The sequence below is a fragment of the Anopheles moucheti genome, chromosome 2 (genome assembly GCF_943734755.1).
Source record: "Anopheles moucheti chromosome 2, idAnoMoucSN_F20_07, whole genome shotgun sequence".
Lineage (NCBI taxonomy): Eukaryota > Metazoa > Arthropoda > Insecta > Diptera > Culicidae > Anopheles > Anopheles moucheti.
The window spans coordinates 60,800,439-60,826,292 of record NC_069140.1 but is presented as its reverse complement, the minus strand read 5'-3'; the positions used below and the strand labels follow the sequence as shown (position 1 = coordinate 60,826,292).

Here is a 25,854-nt window from a genome sequence, read left to right as displayed (position 1 = left end):
GATTTGAATATTTTGTGTTTTATATTTTTTATTTCTTGGTCCTGATTTATCCTACTTAGCTAGAGCGTTCAATTAGAGTGAGAAAATAGAGTTTTGTATGAACACGTGATAACAGGAGCCGTGTTTATTGAAGTTTAACAGATACTACAGTAATTTTTTAGAAACTAAACTTTATTGTGATAGTTTTTTTAATTTCGACGCTAAATGGTTTATAATGTTAAGCACTTTAACTCGAACGGAACGTAGTAGTGAATTAAGCTGTCTTACATTCGTGAAATTTATTTAACGATTGTAACGTATAAATGTTTATTTTTTCAGCAATACGGCCTAGCCGTTCTTCTTGAATAAAAAAGTTTATTTTCTTGAATAAAAAAGTTTAAAGTTTTTAAGTTTAAAAAACTCCGTTTGATTTGTTTTGCGTTTTACTGCTGCATCAACATACGACAATGCCGACAAATGCTGTTCAAAAGAATAGCAAAAACCCGTCTTTTCGCAGAATGTGCTTCATTTAAGTATTACTTGAAGAAGACAGTCAATTTGTTTGTTACCCACTGGTTGTCTCCTCAAACAGCCAAGTAGAAACGATTAGGGACTAGCACGACCACGTTGACACCAGGGAGAAGTTGGATAGAGGATATAGTTGGATAAGATATCGAATATTAAACATCATGTAATATAAAGTGGACTCCCCTCATTGTTTATATTGTATATACATCATGTATTCGTCATTACGGGGGACATCGAGTGGGAAAGTATTGTCAACCGTTTTTTGCTGCTGGATGGTTATTTTTTATGCGAATTAGTTTATTTGAAAGCATTATAACTTAAGAAAAAAAACTATAATCTTCACACTATACACGAGATCGTTGCTGAGAAATGCAATTTCATGACTTATTTTTCAGTCATACACTCTGCGGATTTCCCAACACTAGTAGATATCACAGCCGAGATCTCGTAATGTGTGGAAAATAACACAAAACCATGTAATAAAAAGGATGGTTTTAGTTGGATGGTAGTAACAGTGGTTTAGATGGACAGCGATTGTATTATATAGCGATCAGTCGTATAACCAGCTCTGTAAAATCAGTAAAATAAATTACTTAGTAAATGAATAAATCGACTGCAATCAGTACATACGCGGATGTGTAATTGTATTTTGAAGACAATACACTTGTATTGACAGTGTCTTTAAGTGTTAGTACCTTTTTAATAACATTTCATAACGCCATATAATCCTTGCTGAATAGGCTAGTAATTTTTCACTTCTGTATTAGCCCGTGTATTAGATTTGGCTGAATAAATTACATTGAAATACAATTCAGACTATTGAATCGGTCTGTATTTATGGTATTTAGATGATTGTTTACAGGAATTCGCCCATCGGCTTGATAATCAGCTCGTGAATCTGAAAAAATGAACAAAAATAATAAAATATATAAGCTTTCATAAAAAGTACAATGTAGAGGTAAATAGTCAGCACACGTACTTGCACATTTTCTGGTGTAGTGATAGCATAAAGTACTGCTTCGGCCACATCTTCAGGCTTTAATTTTGGCATGTAGTTCACAATGTCATTGTCCTTCGAGGTGTTTGCGGATAGAATGTCACCTTCCACTAAGCCAGGACTGATACTCTGTGAGAGATAATGGAATTGTAGAAACATTGTTAAAGTACGTGTTTTTGTTCTAATTGCAATCAAGTAAAGCGTTGCAAAGCTCAGATCAAATTGCCCCACATGCTTGATATGGTGGGTGGTCACACCCATGCTCTGTATTAAAATGCGATGAAATGTTCATCTAATTGTTGTGTTATTGCTGTGTTGTAAACTACTGTGTTTTAGTGAAACTGTTGTGTAAGCCGTAGTGCGTGCATCAATACTGCCCTGGCGGTATAAAGTAATACCATAAGGTTTTTTACGTGGGTATGAATCCCACGTCGTCCGCACTTGGTGTGGGGCGCGCTCACTATGTTATGATGTCAAAATTGTTAAAATATTTATAAGGAACTTGGACTATGCTATTCATATCTAAAAATGAAGATTGCAACGTGACATTGAATAAACAATTTGCTTTCTGTCCGGCGTATGCATATTGGTGTGAATTATGTAATTCGATTATGTAAACGAGACAACGATTATAGGTAGTTAGAATATGGCAACATTGAATAAAACTACCGAAACCATTATCGTGTGTACAAGCAAAACATCTGATGAAGCTACAAGAAAACTTAAGAATAAACATAGTTTGGAGCCTCTGATTACGGGTAGGCAGAGATGATGGACAGAGCTTCTGATTATAGAGTAACGAGCACGCGATCATATTACTTAGGAATGTATTCACGCAAACGATCAAATAAAGACTTACCGTAACTTTACAACCAGTGCCTAAGTAAACAAGCTCTTGTCTAATGCATTCTGTAATGGCCGTGACTGCATATTTCGATGCCGGGTACATTCCATTTAATGGACGCGTTCCTGGAACGGCTTGGTGCACTTTATGACCAAATATGCTGTTTACGTTAATTATGTGACCCTTCACATCGCGGGCTTTCATCGATTTGACGGCTTCCCTTGTGCACAGGGATAATCCAATGATGTTCGTTTCCATCGTCTTATAAAGATCCCTTGTATTGTTTTTCTCTGTTAGCAAGCATTTTGTGATGATCCCAGCGTTATTCACCAGCATATCTACCCCACCGTACGTGTTTTCAATCCATCCAAACGCATACTTAATGTCGTCCTCCACAGTAATATCACACTCAACGTAATTCAGCGTACCGGCCACGTCAAACAGGCTAACACGTAGTTTTTCCACCTTGTCACGCCGTCTTGACAGTGCACATACGATCATTCCCGCTTTGACGAGTTCTATCGCTATGGCACCACCAATTGCACCGCTGGCGCCTGTTACGACTGCAACCTTGCCATGCCAACGTTTCATTCGGTCGGCAATATCTAATCTAACTGATGGCAATGGGGCCGGTGGCGTGGCCTCATTACTATCATTATTTCCGTTGTTACCATTGGCTGACATTTTGAATTAGCCGTTACTGCAAGCAAAATAATGAAAAAAAAAAATCCATATCGTTAAGACATACCTATGATTCTCTTTGCAACAAAGCGTAGCTTGTTTGGCTAAAAATATTTCATTTAGCCTATTGGCAAAGTATCAAGATTAGATGCGCAATTGCTCTAATCAATAATGCATTGTTGATCGCATGAGCATAGCATGCAAGTAGTAATGAGGGATCCCATGGCCGATGCTTAATGTAGATAACAAGATATACTACATATTGTTTGAGTTATGAAAAAAAACATAATTATTTTTATTATAAAGAAAATGCACTTCACTACACTGCTAATTTAAATTAAAATAAATACTGTATAGTGTTTTCATTTAACCATACATTTAATAAGCAGAATAATAAAATAAAAAAAAACTGTTGCGTTTGAACAACTGTCGAACACCTTTTGTAACAGTATTTTTAAAATCCTCTTGCTGTCTCTTCTATATTGTGAAAATTTAAAAAAAATGGTCGAATCTACCGCAACAATTATATTACACTACCACACGTACTACACGTATATACAAGTACACTTTTGAAACCTTATTCCACTTTTTCCATTACTTTTTCCACATTATTCACATATTTTCACTGTTTTGTTAAACTTACTTCAATTGTTGTACTTAAGCAGCTTCGTTTAATAATGTATAGTTGCACTCGCGGAAAACGAATCCTTGATGCTAGTCAGCGATGTTAAAAGAAAAACCTTTTCAAGAGCACAAACTATTTAAATAATTGTTCAAAGGGGTTGATTTGCAAGCAACTCGGCTTAAGAAGCAAATGAGCACCACAGTCTTCGCCGAAGCAATAATACAAAATGTCGAACAGGGTTTTAACCACAACCTATTTATATAAGCTTTCCCGGCTGGCTTAATGATTTTGATTTGCATGATCTCTTCTACACTAGTACATATTTACCTTACCTCAATACAATTACAAATTGAATACCGCTCAGAGTACAGTCGGTTAGATAAATTTATAAAAAAGGTGCGCAGAAAAAAATATCGTTCCGAATGCCTTTCGCTCATTGGCAATCCCTTTTGTAATTAAGAAATAAACAATCACTGTATGTGTAAGTGAATACATTTTAAGAATCAGTCCAACATTGTTTCTCCAACTAAAACTATCTGGATTTATTGTTATTGAATATGATATTTTTTTCTTTCGATGTTCGATTGTTTCGTTCTAGCTCACCCCATAATGTGCCCTTTCTTCTAACCGATACGTACTATAAGTATTTAAAGTTTACAGATAAAAAACAACTTAAAAATATCATTCACTGAATTTCTTTTCTATCTGGTATGTTTGTTTCCCGGTCTTTGAAATTTTTCAAAAGCATTAACTATGGCAAAAAAATGTTCGCTACAATAACATAAAATAAGAATTTGTAGGGAGAAGTGAGAGTCAATAATTTTATATGAAAAGTGATGCATAATAGTGATATTATCTTTATTTTTGCTGTTCATAAAATATCTATAATACCCCCTGGTCAGTTTTAACTGCTGTGTTGCCTTTTTCTGATGTGTAAATCAAATGATCACTTTGCCGAATTTTTCCACCATCGATTTTATACTGAAAGCATGACAATCTCGCCAAACTGACCTTATATCCCACTCAAATTTTCCGTTTTATATGTAGAAGCAACCGTTTCGTGGAGGAAAAAGATATAATTAAGTTAGAAGCGTTTGTCGGTAGCATGAAATTTTAAAAATAGCTATCAAATTAACTACAGCCATGTGTTTCGTGTGGAGTATGATTGATCAACTTCTTATCAAACTAGAAATAACTGTTCTAAGACAGAAGAAGTCTGTTATAAGTTATGAAATACTAATGAGGTTTACTGTTTTGTTAAACAATTGAACAAAAACGTTTGCACAGAATTTAAGTACCAAAACCAATACCAAAGGAATAATTCACAACAAACGTAGAATTTTGACACACAAATTTATTTGAAAAGAAACCATACACTTTCAAACATCGTATCACGGTCGAAACTATACACAAAAATAGCATTTTTTCTGAGCACTTATAGCAATAGTCACAATACTGTAAACAACATCCTTGATTATATTTATTCTCCCCCTACGCATCAACATGTCCGTCATCGTTTTTTTATGGTTTGATTAATAGGATGGCTAACATACGCCAATTGAAATACGCATTTTTAACGCGAAAGTATTCGGTGGTATTTCATACTGCTGCTACTTGTGCTACTTTTCTCTGCTATTTGTGATCGTTTCTGACATACGTCCAAACATTTCACTCGTCAGTAACACACACGGGAAATACCGGACATGTATACAAATACTTTGTAGAAAGCGATTCGAGCTAATTATCGTGTTGATAATGCTTTACTTTTCGTAAACACATGCGTTTGCGTGTGCTTTGATTAACTCTGAAGAAGCCACTAATGTGTATATACCGTTGCATGTTGCATGATATTGATATTGCCGTATTAGTTTAAGAGTTAAATAAGAAAATGGATAAACATTGAGTGTAGAAGTAAGCAAATAATCACAGTACCAATAACATTAACTAAACACATACATAAATAAGTAAGTGTTGTAGAAGCTTGTAAACGAGTAAATAAATCGTGAGAAGTACGTGACAACACAAAAAATGAAATAAGCAACCACGAAAAGCCATTTTTATATAACGAACCACGCTTATCATATCCATTCTTATCCGTAGATGTTGGATGTCACGGCTTGTTTATCAGTAAATCATTGCTCACAATGCTCTCTTGCTCCTCTATTTTATAACAATATATATTCATTATTTTTGCTCAACAGAAATTGGTAAATTACTCCTATATATTATACCTCTGGTGTTAGAAATCCGTTCAGTATGGTTGAAAGTGTGGTGCGTAAAACAAATGTGATAAAAATTTTCGTGAGGCGAAGGGTTAGACCGATTTTTCACGTTTTGCATATTTCTCCCAAGCGAAACAGAGAAAAAAAACTTTAATTTAGCGTTGTGATTAATAGATATTAGGGTTAAATAACAGTAATGATAACGATCTGTCACTCCAGTATAAAAAACGATGCATAGTGAATGACATCTTTGGTTTTCGAACAATAAACACGAAGCTAAACCATTCTTCAAAGCATATAAATTACCTCTAAAGCATTCATCTGCTTGAAGGTTGACAAGACACCGTAAATTATTCATTCTGACACGTTCTTTTTTATGTTTATTTTGCTCGCATTTATTTCACAGCATCGAATAGAACTCGATGTTCTGTCAGCAATACTTACTTCCTCTATTTACATATGTATTTTCTCTACGCATGTCAGGTGAAAACAGAGATTAATTCAAACTAGACAGCATGTGGGACAATTGTTTGACTACTACTCTTTTGACAAATCCTCTCTTTTCATACTGGCTTGGCGAGTTAAATACTGACATGGTTTTTTTAATTCATTAGTCTCGGAACCAATCTATACGAAACGAGCGTGTAGCGGTTAGCGATACGGTTAATGATGGGTTAAAAATCGCATTTATGTATTCAACATTAATTTCTTTCTTATGTAATGGATATGTGCCTTAAATTATCAGTCTGAAGGAAAAATTGATTTAAAGCGAACAGTGTCACGAAACATAAATTTTAGCTTTTTGCCCATACAGAATCAACTGCTTGGAAATAAATTAGAAATCGATGATTGAATAAATAATTCCTAGTAAATATGCTAAGCATTGGCCTAATCGATATAAGTTGTACTGCCTTTTGTCAAAAGCAAGCGTCAAAGCAATCATAAATAGTGAAAACATATTTTTAAGTTAATATATACGAGTGTTTTACGTTAGTGTTATCAATATTGCACCCAAAGTCATATCGTGGTCTCCTAGCGCCCTTTAGCGCCTCCAGTACACATCATTCACCTGCGCATATAAATATCGCGTATCGAGTTTAGTGTCGAATGAATATAGTCATTACTTACAGTTTCATCGGTAATATATTTGAGATAGAAATTTGCAGTATAATTCTTTTTCTGCAACTAGCAGTTGCAACACAGTTCATTCTATTTCATTAATGTAAGATTCCGATTTGTTCCGTTAAGAAAACAAAAATCCCAACAACCTCTAGAAGTCCTTTCCTTATTTGGATATTGAACAATTATCCGTCATAGAAGTCATACATTGGTCTATGTATTTTAATGTTTTTCTTTCGTTATATCGATCTATATACGACTGTGTCGATATGGCCTATACTTATTTCTGCTGGTGCTGGTGCTGGTGCCCTTGATAGGGCCCAACCTGACCAACCCCACGCTATGGCATTAATTGCATCACAAATTAAGAGTTAGCTGGTAGATAAAATGGATGAGAATTATGGTATTATGAGCCTTTATGTTTCAGATATCCTTGTTCTTTTTCTTTATCGGCATAAAAACCTTAAGAAGTCTAGGCCCGCCAATTTAGTCTTTCTGTGATTTTATTTACACGTAGCTGGATACTCAGTCCTCCGTACGTAGGATTGTTGGGAATTAAACCGGACCTGGTGTGTGACGACCCGTGCCGCTAGCAATTGACTCATCCCTTTGAAACATCCTATCATTAAAAAGCACAATAATTTGTATTTGTACAGAACGTACATACAACGAATGTGTCTCAGCATGAAAATGATTCGTTAATTTAGATTCATAGTTAATTTGTGTGTATCGTCAATCGCGATGCGCGTAGAGAAATGCTTCAAACAGATCTACTAAGTTTAATCCACGGGAGCGGGTTTTGTTCTGCAGCTGTGATCACATCATTTTTACACCATCACCATCAGTTCGTCAGCGGCGGAATGAAGAATAATAAAAAAAAGAATATCCAAAAATGTCACGAAGATAAAAATATTATATTGGTGATTTTTCTATGACAGGTGTTATTAATGGTGTAGCAGGAAATAAAGGCGCCGTTTGAATTTTTATGTGTATAAAATGGACTATTTCAGTCCATTAATCTAAAACTGCAAAGGAATTCGATTTGTGTTTGCCTTCTTTCGAAGTATGATGAGTAAATGTTTTTATTCTCATGACTTGCAGACGAAAATTTAGAAAAAGTTAGCTCCTACATATTCTCTATCTCTTCTATCAAGTCGCTTTAATTCGCACTTAAGCAGTTTTATTAAACTATTGAATTGAACCGGCAAAACAGCGGAAAGCGTAGAACGTTTTGTTTATATGTGTTAAATCATTATCATTAATCGATTGGATTATTACATTTAATGTAGCTGTACGCAAATCCTTAATTGTCTTCGTTTTCTTCGTGCCTCGTAAAAATGCGTGGTATTTATATTTCGTTTCCACATTTTACATACAGCATCATTGTATAATATAATTAACACCTCAAACGATCTTGAAACCGGACGATAATGTTGGCGTGCTGATGTGACGAACGCAAGGACCATGAACTTGTCTGAGTGGAAAATTGTTTTTGTTAATAAAAATTTCATGAGACCTTGGTTGTCACGCAGTAAGCCGCCAGCTGCTAGTTGGATTTACTTTTCACATTCATGTTGTATAGACCTCTTTAATAGTGCTTAAAATAGCAACCGATAGCAATAAAACAAGTGTGTACACGTGGTGGTTGATAATGTACCCATCTAGATAGAGCTAAAACACAGTTCGAGGATGGTTCGGTTTATGGTCTTCAATCATTAAGTGTCGCCAGCTTCACACAGCGGTAATAGGTGGAAACTAGTTATGAAAATGAACACCTAGCATGTGGAAAACTTTTTAACGATTTAAAATCGTTTATTTTTATTTCATTTGAATGCTACTTTTATTATTTTTCTTCTATGGACCTGGCTTGATCGTATGGAATATTAGCTATGTGATGTTCAAATACCATGGGTCTAACATGACCCGAACATAATTCATTTGAACCATTTCTCTTATCCAATCAATCCCATGCAAATTGAATGATGTTTAGTAGAAATCTTCGTAAGTTGTTTCACCAACGAGAGGCAGTTTAATTTATGAAAGTCGAATAAGTTAGTATGATAGTTAAGTAAAGCTCATCCGAATAGTTTTTTTTTCACGTAAAACCCTCCGAGCTTATTTTGATAAGATATTTCTAACGCATTGTTAGAAAAAAAAACGGATCCAAGTTGCGATCAAATAATATAAAAAAAATACAAAATACGCGAAATTTATCTTCATATCCCTTAGAATTGCATGACAAGAGCTACCTAACTGTTAAAAAATGTTACAATTTATTTAGTTTGCTTTAATTAATTTTTTATGTCTTTAATTAAAAATACATTTTCAACGATTTTTCTTAGATTCTCTTGTAGTGTTGCCACATGAAGTGTTTTTCGACTTGGCGAAATAATATGTAAAAGTATACGTGAAATATGCTCCCGCATATTTTATTATGTTGTACAACTTGGCAGATCATCATTTACCTATCTCTGAAACTTACGGACAGTAGCTACAGCTGGATATGTACTAAAATGGGTATCATACGATAGGATACATTTGAATCAATATTACTTCTCAGTATTCTTTAGTAAAATACATAAGAAAAATATTGCGAGTACCAAAGACTGAAAGACAGAAACAGTAAAACTTAAAAAAATATATTTACTCCAAATAGAAGACTGGTTGTAACTTAAAGCAAAGTTTTAGCATGTCAAGTGTTTTTTTTATAAAATGTTGATAATGAAGCAATATTAGCAACGCGTTATTTTCTACGCATTAGGTTAAATCCGAATTGTAAATGCATACAACAGATAGAAGATGGAACAGATAAAACAGAAAATGATGATTTCTTCTATGATGCCTATTCAAATCTGGAAGATGCAAGTGTTGTTAAACTTGATGAGACTTCGACATCTGAATGATTTCATCGCTGTTTCAATTTAAAATTAAAAATTTAATAAAGCATAAGAAAAAATTAAAATTTTAATTATATTTTTATCAAATACAAATATTTTATGTTAATAACAATGGTTGTGAAACTCAGGTTCGTTTTTATATAGTCGGTAAATTACGGTGAATGATGTGGTTAATGATCAATAAATTACTCCTCCTTATCCCAGGTCACCTTATTCCGGTTTTACTCGGCCGTCTTGCTGCGTAGTATTCTGTCATCCAATATAGTGGCCATTTTTCCTACGAGGGTTTGTATATGTTTTAGTTGTGCCGTCTTTCTTCTTCCGTGTTTTTGTCTTTATTCAGATTTGGGCAGGTCGTTCTGGTGAAAATGCAGCGACTTGCTTAAACGCACCCACAACTCATACGCATCAAACTCATTCATACTTCCATTCATACAAAAACGTATACATTCTTATACATACAAGCGAAATACAACATACAACACAAAGATAAACATAAGTAAGAGGTGGTCACACAGACAAACCATTAGCTCGGCAAAATTAAAAAAAAACCCCTGATATAGGTACTTCCGAGTCGCCAGCAGATCCCGAATTGTGGTATTAGGGAATCTTCCTATACTTCGAACTGCGTTCAACCAGAACGGTCTTGCTGCCTCGTGTTCTACGCAGGAACATAAAACATGATCCACATCATGGAATCCGACATCGCACATACCTTGAAGTCGACCTGTCCTATACGCTAGAGATTGAACAGTAATTTTGTCGAATTGCCAGGAGAGGTGTATGATACACACTGTTGAGATCGTTCGATAAAATAGAATTATGCGTCAATATATTGAACTGGCGATTTAACTTGTATTGTGTAATGGGCAACCACTATATGAATTATTAATAGATAAAAAACGTGAAAAGTGTGTACAGAGTCGAAGCAAATAACAAATTATACAGTTATGGCCATCAGGGATCACGCAATGTGATCTTCCATCACACCTGTGTGTGTACGTTAAGCCGATACGATACGACAGCTCCAACATCTGCTTGGACGACGATCAACCGTGTCAGCACAGTATGATGATGTAGTTTGCCGAAATGATGCGATCGCAGCAGGAAGCGAACCAACTACTGATACAGTAGCTCACCACTAACAAAAGCGGTGAATTCCTACTGAAGACGCTATTAGAATCAATCACGGAGTTTTATTTCAATGCTGATAAAGGTATGATTTTCGATAAACGGTACGCTATTCACCATGAGGTAACCGAGAATTGTGACGGAAGATTGAACGACAGTAAAAAAGCAGCGTGCACCTACTGAACCTACTTATACCTACGGGCCGACCCGAACCTACTCGGGTCGCTTACGAATGGCTCCGACCCGCAAGGTTCGGGTCGAAGCGCGCATCACTAGTTCAAATCTCACGTTTTTGTAGCCGGTTTAAAATCTGACATGGATAAGGACCTACGAATGAAATTACTTTCGAAATTGTAAAATAAAAGAGCGACAGAACCGATCACACTGAATAAACTTCTGACAGAAAGTTAGACTCTCTATATCATAGACACAGTGGTTATAGAGAAAGCGAAACCGTTCAGCAAAGCTGTGTACCAAAAGTCGAACAACGAAAAGAAAGGAAGAGCAGAGCCTACTGAGGAAAACATGCCACGACGTCCATGCTGGTTGTGCACAGCCATCGGTTTTTCCGGTCATTTCTATTCCTACACGCACTTAGCTACAAGCGAAATTCTGAAGGAAGACAATGTGCCTCATCCACATCCTATGAGATGTTTACTTCAAAAATGTTAGATAATGATAATTTCTATTTATCAAAAAAAATTTAATTATTATTTATTTTTCCATTATGACGGCCGAGGGCCGTATGATCGACATATTTTGTCGAAATTGCATGACTTTGGACATTTCCTCCCAGTTATGAGCCTTATCCCGGGCTTGCTCGGTTGTTTTATAAACTAACTTAAAACTATGGATTGTAGTGGCGGATGGTGATGTGGTCTTTTTGATGGGTGGCGGTTGAAGCATTGTGGTGATGGCGATGATGGTGGCGGTGGTGATGCTGATGCTGGTGGTGGTATTTGTTGTATGGTGGTGGTTGGTGGTTGGTGGTGGTGGTAGTGGTAGTGTTTGTTGAAACGATGGTGGTGGATGTGATGCGGGGCTATTGTTGTTGTTGCCGGTCTATTGTTGTAGGTGCTTTTTTCATATATCATAATAATATTTTTCATATATCTTACCGCCTCGCCGTTTCCACGCTGATAATAAAATAAGTGCACAATACTTCCATGATAGGAATCATACCACTATAGCAAGTATTGTTTATTTTTTTCGTGATGCTTAATGATGCATATAGATGTAGCGAGCGCGACAAGCGAGAAAAGTATTTTAAATCGCTGGAACATCGAATTTTGCTCCTTCGAAACACCTCCAACTTAGTTAAAAATGTGTGCATGCTGGTTAATAGCACCACTATTGATTCAGTTATCCTCTGCGAATCCACGTAGAAGATGTACAGTATATCTCGGGGTAGAAAACATTAAATAATTGTGTTATAACAGTCATTCTAATCATGGATGCTGAACTGAGTTCCGCTATAGCACTCCGAAGCTATCATCTCATTCATGGGAAATCATTGAATAACATTGGTTTAGCGTTAGGTTTTAACTTAGGTGGAAATGTTCACCAAGACTAGCCAGCGTCATATGGCAGGGAAAGTTGGAAAGAAAATTATTTTACTAGTTGTCTTGCTGGCACAGTCACTATTAGGCAATGAACATCACTTGCGTCGAATTTGACATCACTTTTGTCGTACGAAGGTCGGTGCCGGTACGGTACACACTCACTTGTTCGAGGTTTTTAAGTTCATCCGTTTTCTAGTTCGCGCGTTTTAATGGTGTTTCTCTTTCTTTCTTCTGGTGTTTTTTACCAACGCAATATTTCCTGAGTTACGCGACACTTGAGTTAAGCTAATTCGAGATAATCGATTCTCAAAATTTTGCCAGTTCGTGTAATTTGGTATATGGTATTAATTTTTTTATTTCAAATATTTATTTCCATTTTTATTAATATTTTCAAATTTTCCCAAAAGTACTAACGTACTTTTATATTATGAACATAAATTTTGGTAAAAATTTAATCTAATTGCCGATGCCGATAAATATCATTCATTACTGATTACTTCGATTTTCAAATTGAAAATTTCAAAAATAATTTACATTTCATTATTATACACAAATATATTCATAGCGTTTCTTCTTAAAATTCTTGAAATCTTCAAACAAACGTATAAATATGAATTTTGAATATGCTTCATAACGAAGAAGCATTCGATCCCTTAAAGCGATATATAAATAATGTTTTAGGGGAAACTCGAGATACGCGGATTTCTCAGGAACGCATTATCCGCGTATCTCGGTTATCGACTATATGTACTATTGAACCACCTGGCTGCTCCATAACAAATGTATGATTGGTAGACGTTATCGAAAATAATTTGCCGCTTTACATATAAAAATAAATCAACAGAACTGAGTGAAATGCTATTTTTGGTTTTGCTTGTCATTAGCCATTGTTAGCATATAATATACTACTGTGTACAATCGCTTCAAACTTTTTATGTATTTCAGTTTATTTTCATTACAACCATTTGTTGTTAGCACTATTTGTTTACAAAGACGCATCTTAAGGAATCATATTTGGATACTCAGATGGCAACACTATCAATCCATGTTTTTTGAGTATAAATATCTACGAATACATCAGGGGAACGACCATTGCATAGGGAACCATAATGAAAAAGTCCCACGAGTTTCGACGAATCGGATCGTACTAAAGGGCCACTTTCGTCCTTCTGTAAATTGGAATAGAAATTAAATTGCCGTTGTTAGTTTAGAAGCGCGTGAACTTACCGTGCATGCAGCTTGTCCCGGTTGGCTGATAGCACATATATTTCCGTCCGATAAGTTCGACATTCCGTTTCGTGTGCGACAGTCGCTTAATGATAGCGTGCGTCGATAAAGCGTTTGTAAGATGTTTGAGTACCCTGGGCTACCGTATGATAGGGTTCCCCAGCCGTAAAATACAACAGGTGTATCGGTGGGAGTCAACGCATCATTCAAATCAATTATTGCAACCTTTGTTGAAAGTGGAATTGCTTCAGATAGTTGCAATAATGCCACATTATTTGCACCGCTCGTTGCATTGTACGACGGATGTCGTTCAATGTTACTAATGGAATACATTTTCTTGTTCGTAAGCAAACGATGAGAACCAAATAGAATCTTTAAATCCGTTGCGGTTTTATCGGTAACACATTGTGCGGTAGTGAGGATCCATGTAGATTTTACTATCACACCGGCACAGACAAATGTCGATGCAGTAGTTTTTATAGCAACAATATATGGTGCTGCACCGGGTAGCGATGTGTGGCCACCAACGATGGAATAGACTGTGAAAAAATAAAATTAACACTTATATATGCCATATTTCACATTTTAACATCTAAGCTGCTGTCCTAGATCTGATTTATAAACCCTACCTTCGGTAGTTGCATAAATAGTGATAACTGCTACAAAAAGCACCACAGAAGAAGTAAAATTCACCATTTTAATAAAGGAATACAAGCATGTGTATTATTCAAGAATTTCTATTATTTAAAACTTTTTAGGATACACGTCTACGACAGCTAAGATATTTTCTATAACAGAACCACTTGGCTAACAGCAAAGGCCTGTTATAAACGATTTTTAGTGTTACTTCACATTAAATATACATATTTGCACTAGGTGCGCGGTAAACAAAGATAAGCTTGAAAGTACCGTCGTATATAAACGCTTATTGTGTTTACATCGCAGTTCTGTTTAATAAGTGCTTCAGTGAAAATAGAATTCTTTATCTCCTCAATATGCTTTAGTTTAGTGATACACTTTATTGAAGTTGTCGCTATAATGTCATAATAGAAACATTGTTACCAGGTCTGCAAGTATGACCGCTTTTTTTTCTCAAATTTCAATCGAATATTTCTCAAATTTTGTTGAACATCTACAGTTCAAAGTGATTATCGTTGTTAGCCACACGCTTTAACCATCTTTCTGGCAATTTATTAATACCTTGCCAAAACAATTGTTCGCTTTTGGTCAAAAAACCTAAATTGTGCCTTTTTTTAACGTCGTTAAATGAATTGATTTCACTGGGTAATAAATTCTACCAAGTAGATATCAAAAGTTCAGCGTTTTCAAGTTCTTTTTGGTGGCCGGTCACACTCATCGCTTCTAGCATTAAAGTTACCATTTTAGATTTTTTTTACGGCACTGTGATTGAAGTTGAGAATCCAAATGTCCTGCAAGTGAAGTCCACGAAATATTGTACAGTTGTGTTAACTTATGTGACACATTATTAATTGAATGTTGTTGACAGATGACAAAAAAGAAAACAAGAGACAAATATTACAATACAAAATAGAACACTGACATATCACATGTGTATAACGCTAGCGTCTTTTATGAGTAAACAGTGGTTTCTTATTTGAAGACCTGGTATTTCAAAAACTAGAGAGGTTTTCTGCTTCTTATACCGCTCAAATTAAGATTTTTAAAAGCGGTATAAGAAGCGGAGTGCGTGGCTAGAATAGATTTAGTTTTAAGCTTAGTTTACATTTTGAAATCTCGGACAGACTATGCTGCACTTGATACAACGATCGGTGTGGTACGGGTCGCTGATAAGTATGACAGCTCGTATGACACCATTCAGAGCTATGTTGAATAAGCGACAGAAAAGTTCCCAGTGAGATGTGAATTACTCGTACAGCATGCCTGATGCTGCACTTGATGCTCATAGGGATCACATAACAGAAGTTGGCACATTCCAGTCTATAGTGAAATTTTACACAGTGTGTATAATATCCATCTTCCACTCTTCCGGTAGTTCCTTCCGGTAGTTTCAGGCCGATGCATGATTGCAACAAACCTAAATGAAAAATGGTTACATACTATCCCCAACAGTATGTTGATGAGCGAGCCAAACATTCAAGCATTTGTTAACTCTTTGACCATTATGCCATTGTAGAAAAACAGAAATTTTAGGGATCTCAATGTCTTATTAGAAATCATGAATAAAATAACCTTATCTTAATACAATTAACTTCCTATAATTTGGCCAAGATCAACTGGAACTAGTCAATCTTGTGTAGCCACGACAAATTCATTCAAAAGTAGTGACACGAACTATGGCAAACTTATTTAATAATTCATGACGCCAGTCAAAGATTGCTACGTGGGCGAAGTGGTCGCTGACCAGACACATGCATCGTATAACTATTCACGGATCACATCGTACGTATACTGGGTACCGATGGGTAATGTTCAAATTTATCCGATTTGTATTGTTCATGTTGTTATCGGATTTTTATCACTTTCGATAATATTTAAAATTTGTTTTTGTGGTATCTTTCAAATACCATTTCCCAGCAATTGAATAAGTATTAATTAGTTACTGCTTTTTGCCATATTTTTATTGTAGAAGAAGGTAGGTAAATACGACAACTTTAGATTAATTTAAAAAATCAATTTAAATATAAATGCAGTGATATTATGATATTAAATGCCCTCCTCCCGTAAATGCCTGATATTATTATAGTATTTAATAATATAATTCATTGGCACCTTTTTTTTTTGTTAACGGGGAGGGAACCTTCAAAAGGTACCCATCTAGGGGCATATCGCGGCTTGACACCGCCCCTCGAGATGGGTTATGTGGGATTCATCATGAAGCTTGACCCGTGAAGCGAGTCGAGCAAGAATTCATTGGCACCTTGACATTACTGAAAAATATGATGATTTTTTCATTGATCAAAAACACGACCTGCAGTTAGCCCTTTTGACGTATAGCGAGAAAGACATCATAGCACCAAAGACGGACACTTATAGAAAAGGTTCGAAGTTTAACCTTTTGCATTGTTCGTCATTTTTAGGTACATAAAAGATGTTCCGTATAAAATTACATTGCGGTTGAAATGCTCTAGAAAATTACTTATTGTGTATTTTCGATTGAAATTTAGAATAGGAGTATTATAAAACTTACAATGTTTTTTTGAACGATGGATTTTTTTCCAAAAGTGGAAAAAATAACTGAACTTTAAAAACGCCGTGACAAAGATTTTGTGCAAAAACGTGAAATATCGCTTCAGCGTCATAAGCTGACAAATGCTTATTGTGTCATAATTGATCCAAGAATATTGTTTTTCACCACCAACCACAAATTGGATGCTCCGGAAAAAGTAAGGTAGCAACATTTTTCAAACTTTGCCAAAAAATACATTGCCATGATTTAGCAAGCGATCTGCTCATGTGCTCATAACATGCAATGCGTATTTGTAACATCGTTGTTACCGAGATTGTAAACGGGAATATGAAATGGAATGGAATGTCAAGGAATGTCTACAGGTGAGTGTGTTTTCTCTGTTGAAACAACACTTTCGTAGTAGTTTCATACCACTATTCATTTTATTCTAAAGTTATACGAAGTCAAACTGCTCATTTCTTACCAAAGGATATGACTCCCCCGGAAGTAAGGTCCATAAGGTCCAGGCTCTCCAACTGAACGCTTAGTCTGTCACGTCCTCGTTGTGCAGAGTGGTAACATGTGTCACTGCATATGTAACAGGAGGAATCTTGGGGGCTCGAGCCCAGGGCCAGTCATTCTGTCTTAAGTAATACAGTGACTATGGAAGGCTTAAGGAATAAGAATCGAAACGGACTTAACGGTATACGACCAACACTACGCCCCCGGATTACGATTTCTAAGGCCCCTTGGAACGTACGCACTATGTATCGAACCGGAGACTTGAAGCAACTGCCGCACTGTACATGAACGTGGCTCTACAAGAAATCCGGTGGCTATCGAAATATGTGCAAAGCAGGCGTGATAGCAACCGCTACGAGATCTACTATAGCTCCCACGTCCGCCACCACGTCCCCGGAACGTGTTTCGCAGTAGGACCCCGGCTGAAAACCGAGATCATCGGTTTCAAGGCTATTGATGATACGCATGCGAGGCTGATTCAGCCAACATCAGCTTCATTAACGTTCACGCCCCTACCGAAGACAAGAACGAAGACGAGAAGGACCTGTTCTACGGCCGCCTCGCAAAAACCATTGTCCAGTGACCCAGCCATGACCTCAAAATCATTCTGGGGGGCTTCAATGATAAAATCGGAAGGGAACCAATGTACCGCCAATACATTGGTAATCACAGTCAATATGAGGACAGCAACGACTATGGTAGTAGATTGGTACAGTTTGCAGCAGCAACAAATTGGTTTGTTGGAAGTATAAAATTTAGTTAGTCTAGTGATACGCTGCAGAATCGTCCGCCAAAGGGGGTGAAGTAAACTTCTACCAAACAATGCAGCAGCGGCATCAAACGCGGACATGCGCAGAGGAATACACACGGCTCAGATGGAAAGAGAAAAACATTCACCGCACCAAGGAACAACTCTGGACAGCGATTACGGGAATTTCAAGAAATCAGAGTGCGTTATGGAGCCGGAAGAAAATTTTACCAAGAGATAGCAGGTCTCCGAATCAACTCCAGACCTAAGGTGACCTGTTGTCGAAATAAGGATGGAGATCTTTTCAGCTATCAGCCAGAGGTCATCTAGCCATGGGCTCAGTATTTTCATGAATTATTAAACGATCAGTTCAATGAACAACTGGAGACTCCACCAGCAGATGATATCATGCTACTGCCACCTAGCATTGACGAGGCACCGACGAAATAGTAGTCGAACTGATTAAAAATGGAGATGCAGCACTAGAGAACCCATTGCATCGAATTATTACTGAAGTATGGGGTAGTGAATCGATGCCTTGTGCTTAGAATCTTGGTATCATCTATATACAAGCAGGGAGAAAAACTGGAGTGCAGCAGGGGTATTACGGTGTTGAAGATCGGCTGATCCCATTCGTTGAAAAGGTAGTTGGAAACTACCAGAGTTTCGAGATTAGCGAAGCAAAACCCAAATTAATGGTGGCACCATCAGCGGCCCTGCTAACAAATCCTAACTTATGCAGGGGTGATGTACAAATAGGTAAGCGCACTTTCGAAGTGGTAAAAACTTCACCCATCTTGGGTCAAAAGTCAGATAACCTTTGAACACCAACAATAACCTTTGTGAATAATCTGTGTGTTGATAAATGTAGTGTCGTGGCATTTTCTCGTTCCTCTCTGTCCTGGATGTTCAACTATATTGTCAATTGGTGTCTGATTGAACGAGTGAGCTCTGTTCGTGATTTGGGAGTTAATCTTGACTCGTAGCTTCTCTTTGACTAACATATCTCGGCTAGTTCGGCCTATAAATTCCTTGGGCTTATAAATCACATTTCCTCCGATTTTACCGACTCGCTTTGTTTCCGTTCATTGTATTGTGGCTTGGTCCGTCCGATATTGGAGTACGCCAGGGTTGTATAGAGCCCCTCTGGAGTTTTGGCTCCTGTTAAAGTTGAAAGGATGCAAAAACTCTTCACGCGCATTGCGATTAGGCGCCTTCTTGGCTGCACCAATGCCGATCTACCATCCTATTTAACTCAGTATAAGCTCCTAGACCTTCCTTCGCTGGAATCTAAACGTTGCCTTGCACAAGAAGTTTTTATTGCCGGCTTACTTCTTGGGGTTACCGATGCGCCATCCCTCCTTTCTATCATCCCTCCTTTTGTTCCCACCCGGTCCCTTCGTCTTCGTCCTCCACTAACTGTTGCAGCGCGCCGAACGTTATTTGTTTCTAACGACCCGCTTTTAATGTGTTTTCGGCAGTTCTATGTTCTCTACTCATTTTGACTATGGCATCTCCCTGTCTTAATTTCGCACTCGTCTGTTATCCTCTGTTTCTAATTAGTTATCCTCCTGTTTTCTTTTCTCTTTCTCTTTTGTCTTCTCGCTCTATTTACTTTGTTTTGTTATTTGTCCATTTCCACTTCAGTTTGTTTCCTTTTTATATGTTTTACCGGTTGTTTTTTACTATATGTTTTTTTCTGCTTAATAAGTTAGTATAGTACGCATAAGCCGTTAAATTACGGCTTTTATGCCTGGGTTGTATGATGTTTGATCGCATTGTTATGCTTGGGTCACTAGTTGCAAAAAAATCGGATACCTCTATATGGTACACCCTGTATTAGTCTAAACTCAAAAAAAAAAACTTTCGCTGGTTTTCAACCGTTTTTATCGGGGTTTTTCGAAGGGAGTTTTCCCAACTTTGAAAATACCCATTTTGGTACATCACTGGTTACATGCACAAGCCTAGTAAGTGGGTATTTGGCAGATAAGGCCCGGTGGTTCGTTGAGACAAAAAGAAAATTTAAAAATACGATGAGAAGATACCTTATCTAGTCTGCTGTGAAATGGTAGTATAACATTTAGCGAATACGGGGACGAATCAGTTTTCACACAACAGGACCGGTCCAAAATAGAATTCGGACCAATCCACCGTACGCAGAACTAACTATCCTGCTATGAGTACATAAAGTCATAGAGTGCCAGAAATGACACGCAAGACGTCTACCTCTTGAGGTTGTTGGTCCCATAAGGAAGAAGAATTACCGAATAATTTAATTTAAGCTTAATTAAGGAATTGATACAGTTTTTCTCAACAATCGTTTTTTGTTTTTCGAAAATCAATGAAAAGTAAGAAATGTTCGAAGCAGAGATATTCATTTAGGCAATGATAGTTCACATTGATTTCAGTTTGCATATGTGCTTATTATTACTTTTATTCATGTTTTGTCCAAAGTTCATGTCCTGGGCATATCGGTGTAATCATGTGCCGGATTTATAGCTTTCAATTTAGAACATGAATTTTCGCTCTCATATTTTGCTTTATATATATATTTAGTTTTAAGATCGATAGTAAGAGGTGTACATCGTTGATTACCTCTTTTCTATGCATACGCGATCATGCAACGACAGGTTTATGAAGTTTTAATAGTCTTCCAGATCGAAACAATCATTATCCAATTCATCCAGCTGCATGCTTTGAAAGTCTACCTTATAACGCAGAATTCCTGTAAAAAGTAAAAATGTTTAGTGTTTAATTTTTATAGTGGTTTATTAATAACATTTGTGTTCAATAGAGAAAGATAACAAAAAGGATAAGGCTACACAAATCGCTTCAAAATCATACATGTTTATCATCTTCCAAGCATCCATAAAAAATAAAACTCTACATACATAAAATCTCCAGGAGCAATTTCAAGTGCGAGATGTTTTATGATGTTATAACTTATACTAGAATATAGAACCAGGTTTTTTATAATAATTTCTTGAACATTTTTTGTTGAACGATGGGGCAGGCAGTACTTTGCCTCCGCTATTATATAATGTATATATAATATATAAAAACAGAGGATGGATGTTATATGCAAATATTTTGCTAACAGTTAAACACAACTACAGGAAAAAATAATACAGCATAAAAAACCAAACAGTACTACGCAAGATTGGTGAGGTGTGTCTAGCTAACGTTGTACACATTATTTTTGCAAGGTAAGTGTCAATTTTAAAACGATTTTGTTAATATTTTAAACTTATTACTTTTAATAAATTCATCACTGACATAATTAAACAATCACGCAGAAAAATGATTTTGAACACAATAACATTTAAATTATAGGTAAAAATTACCTTGCCGAAGGAATGTGCAAGAATGAGTAGTTGATTATTAAGTATGAAAAATATCGTAATGGTTGAAAAGCGCATACACATCGGATAGTTAAGTGGTGCTTTTTTGTATTCTTCATTATTACATCGTCATAAGCGCCTACTATATCAAAAATATAATAATAAAAAACTGAAATACATTTTGCCACGCTATGCTATTGTAACCAAGTTGAACAGCGAGAAAATATCAAATAATCATACATACAAACTGCCTGATATAATAAAAAAAAATCCTATTATTTTCCTTACTAAAAGATAACAATTTAATAGTAGTCCAGTAAACTGAGCACGTTTGCTAGTAAACATGCTAGTCTAGTACTGTTGGCAGTTTTCGATTTATTCATACATTGAACAATGTGTGTCAAACTGATGCTCTGTTAAATGGACAGCTTATCTAAATGTGTGGCACATATAATAAATCATAACAACCGGCATGACGTGTACGTTTGATCGAGTAGATCATACAGTTAAACCCAAAAATAAGTCAAACTAAACAAATGACGAACAAATAAAAACAAACATCAAAACCCCCTTAAGTTGATTAGTAGTGCATACCGAATGAACAAAAAGTGTACCATATATAGGTATACTAATGAGAATAAATCAATTTAATAATCATCTAAATCAACATCATCCAATGGTTCATCCGCTTGTAAGGATTGAAAATCGACTTTGTAGCGAAGAATTCCTACGTTATATAATAATTAATGAAAAGAGCATTAATTTGTTAAAACAATCCATATTTATACACAACCCGCATGAAAGCATTGAGAAAGGGAAGAAAAAGTTTTTTAGCAATAAGTTAGCAGTAGAAGTTCTTTTTTACTTGAAGCGTTACGTTTACTTACCTCCTATTCCTCCGAAACCGCGTACAAATTGACTACCTTCTTGGGATTTATCCGTAATAATTTCCAAAGTTGCACCGAAACATTTATAGTTATTAGCTAACCATTCAAGTAGTGGTTGCGACTCGACCAATTCCATTTCGACGCCACTCTAAAATGTAGAGATGAAGGATACAGAATTAAGGATACAGAATTCACACATATTTGGATTAATAATAGCAACCCAACCTCCTTGTCAGTAAAATGAGATTTGTCCTTTTCCTGCTCAGGCGTTAAATGTAATACTGTGGTAGACGTAGCGCTTGCATGGTTCTTCAATACATAACGCTGAATATCCAAATTTTCCCAGCATATAAGAGTCTCTACAGATCCTAACTCAAGGGCCTTCAGAGTATCTTCCACTCCAAAACAGTATTTTCCAGTATCCTGAAAAAAACAATCGAAAATATCATTTTATCAGCTTGTTTTGCAATTAGACGCGTATGTGCAGTCTCACCACATACAGATCTGATATTTAATCTTACCTGTGATATTTCATCGAAGTATCTACCAATCAATTTTTTCTCTTGAATAAATTTTACATTTTGTAACGATTCAGCTGCCAGTTCTATTGCCTGATTAAAACCGTTTTCTCCGCCGTAAGAAACATCGACAAGCTTGATGACTTTTGATTGCAATCTCTGTTGTGAATAAATGAAGAAAACATAATTCTCTTATTTCCTCTTTTACATGAAAAACATACTATGATCAACCGACCGGATCGAACATATCAGACTGGCTTAGTTCCGTTTTAAAGTCAGCGCTACCTGCCAGAATCAATCCGGCAATGTTAGGTTTGTCATTTGTGATGAACAACTGGGTTGCAACTTCAGCTACTTTTCGTACATAATTATGACGCTTTTCCATACGCAATCTTGCAAAACGCAACGCTGATTGACCACCCCGACCATGCTTTTTCGGTAGGTCAACAGTGAATTTGTGCAAAACTTCGCGAGTATTACCCTAGAACGAATAAAACAAGTATTAAGCTGGACTCGTTCTATGTATTATTATTCAATAAACTCGTACCTGCAAGGTACCGAAAAGGGCCCCGTTACCATCCATAACAATAAAACCAAACTTATTGTCATCGGCAAGAAGTGCAGTTAATGCTTCAGTGTGAAATTTGTTGTCACATAAATAAAGGGAGGTATTGATTGGTTTAAATGGCTCGAAGTCAATGTTGACCTTCTTTTCTTTGCCTTCTTCAGTGACGATCGTTCCACAATAAATCACTAATCCATTAGGAGGCACTTTGGTGTAAAGTTTCAATCTGTGTTGAACAGAAGTAATAGCGCCGAGTACGGACAGACGGTTTACACGGGATTTTATGTTTGATGCGGTTCCAAATTCATCTGCTAACATCTTGCTTACGCGACTAATCTGATCCTTTGGAGGTATGATTAACGAAATCATACTCGTTCCATTGCTGTAACGAACAATGAATATGTTTTTTGTTAAAGAACACAAACTCGTTAAAGTTTCCACGTTTATCAGAAGAAGCATTTTACTTACCCTCTTGCCATTTCCAAGCTCTTTATAAGCTTTTTAATCTTCCAAATTTCCACATTGCGGTCCGCGGATGTCTCATCGAAAGACATATTGCTAGATGTTGTCTTTTATAGTAAAAATAAAATCAATAACAGTGGTAGAAAAGTAGCTGGATACAAATCGTGAATGTATATAGCTGTATATACTTCAACGATACGTTTACGTATTCCTTTCGGTTATAGCGTACTGCAGATCATGAACTGCAGCTGTTCGTTCTGTTGAGACAAAGCGTAATCCAGTAACGAAGTTGGGAGTCAACGAAAGTGTACTTTTATTGTGCAGACGACCGTTTTATGCACTGCATGTCAATCCAAGGTAGCCGAGTTTAATGTGATTCGAAAGAAAAAAAACGCATCGAATTAAATAGATGAAAAATACAGTGCAATTGAATCTCACAATTTCTTTCGTGGCAAAAATGACGTAAAATTGTACTTGATGAAGGGGTTTCTTCTAATTATCTTCTTTTCTTATTGTTTGTGCCTTGGCAAGTGTACTATTCAACAATCTCGTAGCTCGTACCACCCGTTTACACAAAAGCATAGATGTATTGGTGAACTGTCAAAACAGGTCATTCCTGCTTCATCGCTTGCACTCACACTATCTAACTTTTCACTCGTATGCTTTGGGCAGTAAAAACTGGTTATTTTATTGCTGAATCTTCATGAACTTAAAGATGAATGAAAATATGGGTTTTAATTTCATTCGTGCATTCAAGCTAGCATTATATTCATTTTGGTTTACAATAACAAACTCTCGATTCGCCAACCTGATGCGAAACTAGTCGGAATGATAGGCTGACGTAGGAAGATCTTTGAGCAGATTGCGGTTATAACGTTACTACGATTAACATTTACTCTTGCACCATCACGGATTCGCTCACTTGATTTATCATATTACTTTCTCAGAAACTAGACGAATTCGGTAGAATTAATTGTCTTTGCCGATTTTCACTGTATAATTTCCGTTTGCGTTTTATACAATGACATTAATGCCACATGGATGCCATCATTTACTTCTGTATTGGCAATCACTCTTGATAAAAATGGACACGAAGCATTGTGGCCGTTTACCAACAGCTAACAAACCACTAAGGTGAAAACACTTACGATGGGATTTGTTGTAGAATTGCCACGAACGATTCACTCTATTTACGATTTAATAAGATAAAGAAACCAGACATTTACGGGACAATTAAGGTTACTTTCACATGTGGTTTTGCAATATGAAACGACGGTGAATGGGTGTGCGTGTGTGATTGCAAATCATTTGCATGGAACGTCAAACTGACACAAGGCAATGTCAGCAGGGTTCAAATTCACCCAAATTAAAATCCCATAGTTCCACCAAACCCAAACGTACGTACGAGCACTCGCTGCGATACATGCTAAAATCTACGTTCCTACATGCTACTTTCATTGGTTTTCGCAATAGCGTTTTTGCAATGGATATCTTTGGTTTGAATTTTATTAATCTTGTATTCTTCCTCTATTTTGTTACATTTGAGTCAAAAGTGTATCATTTAAATGCACTAGTGTCACCTATTGAGCAATTGTTTAGAACACTCAATGCTTAGAACATTTTCCAGTGTGAAAAATTGTATGCAAACCCAAAATTTGTGTACAATTCCCAAACGCCACATTTCGACTTGCACGTGCAGGTTGTTTGGGATAGTGCGGGACAAGCGTTAATTCTCTCTCGCTTCCGCTCACATATAACGCTCGTGGAATGGTAACGCGCATCGAAGGCTCGACCGATGGGAGTAAATTCTCTTAAGACAGTAAATTCTCTGCCGTAAACTTTCGCACACTT

At 36.4% G+C, this 25,854-nt stretch overlaps 3 protein-coding genes across 6 annotated transcripts; all 3 read right to left on the bottom strand.

The window, feature by feature from the left end:
• Positions 1–750: 750 nt before the first annotated feature.
• Positions 751–3,776, bottom strand: LOC128297841 (farnesol dehydrogenase-like). Of its 2 annotated transcripts, XR_008287251.1 has the most exons (5): positions 3,673–3,776; positions 2,364–3,048; positions 1,487–1,633; positions 1,203–1,405; positions 751–1,075 (listed from the first exon to the last, which is right to left on the bottom strand). XR_008287251.1 is itself a non-coding variant. In XM_053033545.1 (4 exons), the coding sequence occupies exons 2-4, from the start codon at positions 3,030–3,032 to the stop codon at positions 1,364–1,366; spliced, it is 858 nt and encodes a 285-aa protein (XP_052889505.1). In that variant the 5' UTR covers positions 3,033–3,048; positions 3,673–3,776; the 3' UTR covers positions 1,200–1,363. The 2 variants fall into 2 exon arrangements, 1 of the variants encoding a protein (XP_052889505.1); XM_053033545.1 differs by lacking the exon at positions 751–1,075 and having other exon boundaries at positions 1,200–1,405.
• Positions 3,777–13,507: 9,731 nt separating this feature from the next.
• Positions 13,508–14,625, bottom strand: LOC128296989 (chymotrypsin-1-like). Its single transcript, XM_053032526.1, has 3 exons — positions 14,442–14,625; positions 13,813–14,351; positions 13,508–13,754 (listed from the first exon to the last, which is right to left on the bottom strand). The coding sequence occupies exons 1-3, from the start codon at positions 14,506–14,508 to the stop codon at positions 13,608–13,610; spliced, it is 753 nt and encodes a 250-aa protein (XP_052888486.1). The 5' UTR covers positions 14,509–14,625; the 3' UTR covers positions 13,508–13,607.
• A 5,990-nt stretch (positions 14,626–20,615) lies between these two features.
• Positions 20,616–25,297, bottom strand: LOC128303269 (eukaryotic peptide chain release factor subunit 1). Of its 3 annotated transcripts, none has more exons than XM_053040284.1 (8): positions 25,152–25,297; positions 24,010–24,343; positions 23,524–23,923; positions 23,212–23,457; positions 22,980–23,135; positions 22,684–22,881; positions 22,459–22,606; positions 20,616–20,955 (listed from the first exon to the last, which is right to left on the bottom strand). In XM_053040284.1, exons 2-8 carry the CDS (start codon positions 24,093–24,095, stop codon positions 20,873–20,875), a joined length of 1,317 nt encoding a protein of 438 aa, XP_052896244.1. In that variant the 5' UTR covers positions 24,096–24,343; positions 25,152–25,297; the 3' UTR covers positions 20,616–20,872. The 3 variants fall into 3 exon arrangements, with proteins under 3 accessions (XP_052896244.1, XP_052896321.1, XP_052896163.1); XM_053040361.1 differs by having other exon boundaries at positions 24,010–24,110; positions 25,152–25,287; XM_053040203.1 differs by lacking the exons at positions 20,616–20,955; positions 25,152–25,297 and adding an exon at positions 21,914–22,298 and having other exon boundaries at positions 24,010–24,110.
• Between the last annotated feature and the right edge of the window lie 557 nt (positions 25,298–25,854).

What these genes read in the sequence shown, in the direction of transcription:
- LOC128303269 (XM_053040284.1), bottom strand. Translation starts at nt 24,095, where the DNA reads ATGTCTTTCGATGAGACATCCGCGGACCGCAATGTGGAAATTTGGAAG. An exon ending in CCCTTTTCGGTACCTTGCAG is followed by an intron (nt 23,458 to 23,523) that starts GTACGAGTTTAT and finishes TATTCGTTCTAG; the next exon opens with GGTAATACTCGCGAAGTTTT. An exon ending in CGGTTTCGGAGGAATAGGAG is followed by an intron (nt 20,956 to 22,458) that starts GTAAGTAAACGT and finishes TACTTTTTACAG; the next exon opens with GAATTCTGCGTTATAAGGTA.
- LOC128297841 (XM_053033545.1), bottom strand. Translation starts at nt 3,032, where the DNA reads ATGTCAGCCAATGGTAACAACGGAAATAATGATAGTAATGAGGCCACG. An exon ending in GCACTGGTTGTAAAGTTACG is followed by an intron (nt 1,634 to 2,363) that starts GTAAGTCTTTAT and finishes TATCTCTCACAG; the next exon opens with AGTATCAGTCCTGGCTTAGT. An exon ending in CTACACCAGAAAATGTGCAA is followed by an intron (nt 1,406 to 1,486) that starts GTACGTGTGCTG and finishes TCATTTTTTCAG; the next exon opens with ATTCACGAGCTGATTATCAA.
- LOC128296989 (XM_053032526.1), bottom strand. Translation starts at nt 14,508, where the DNA reads ATGGTGAATTTTACTTCTTCTGTGGTGCTTTTTGTAGCAGTTATCACT. An exon ending in TATTTATGCAACTACCGAAG is followed by an intron (nt 14,352 to 14,441) that starts GTAGGGTTTATA and finishes ATTTTTTCACAG; the next exon opens with TCTATTCCATCGTTGGTGGC. An exon ending in CGGGACAAGCTGCATGCACG is followed by an intron (nt 13,755 to 13,812) that starts GTAAGTTCACGC and finishes TCCAATTTACAG; the next exon opens with AAGGACGAAAGTGGCCCTTT.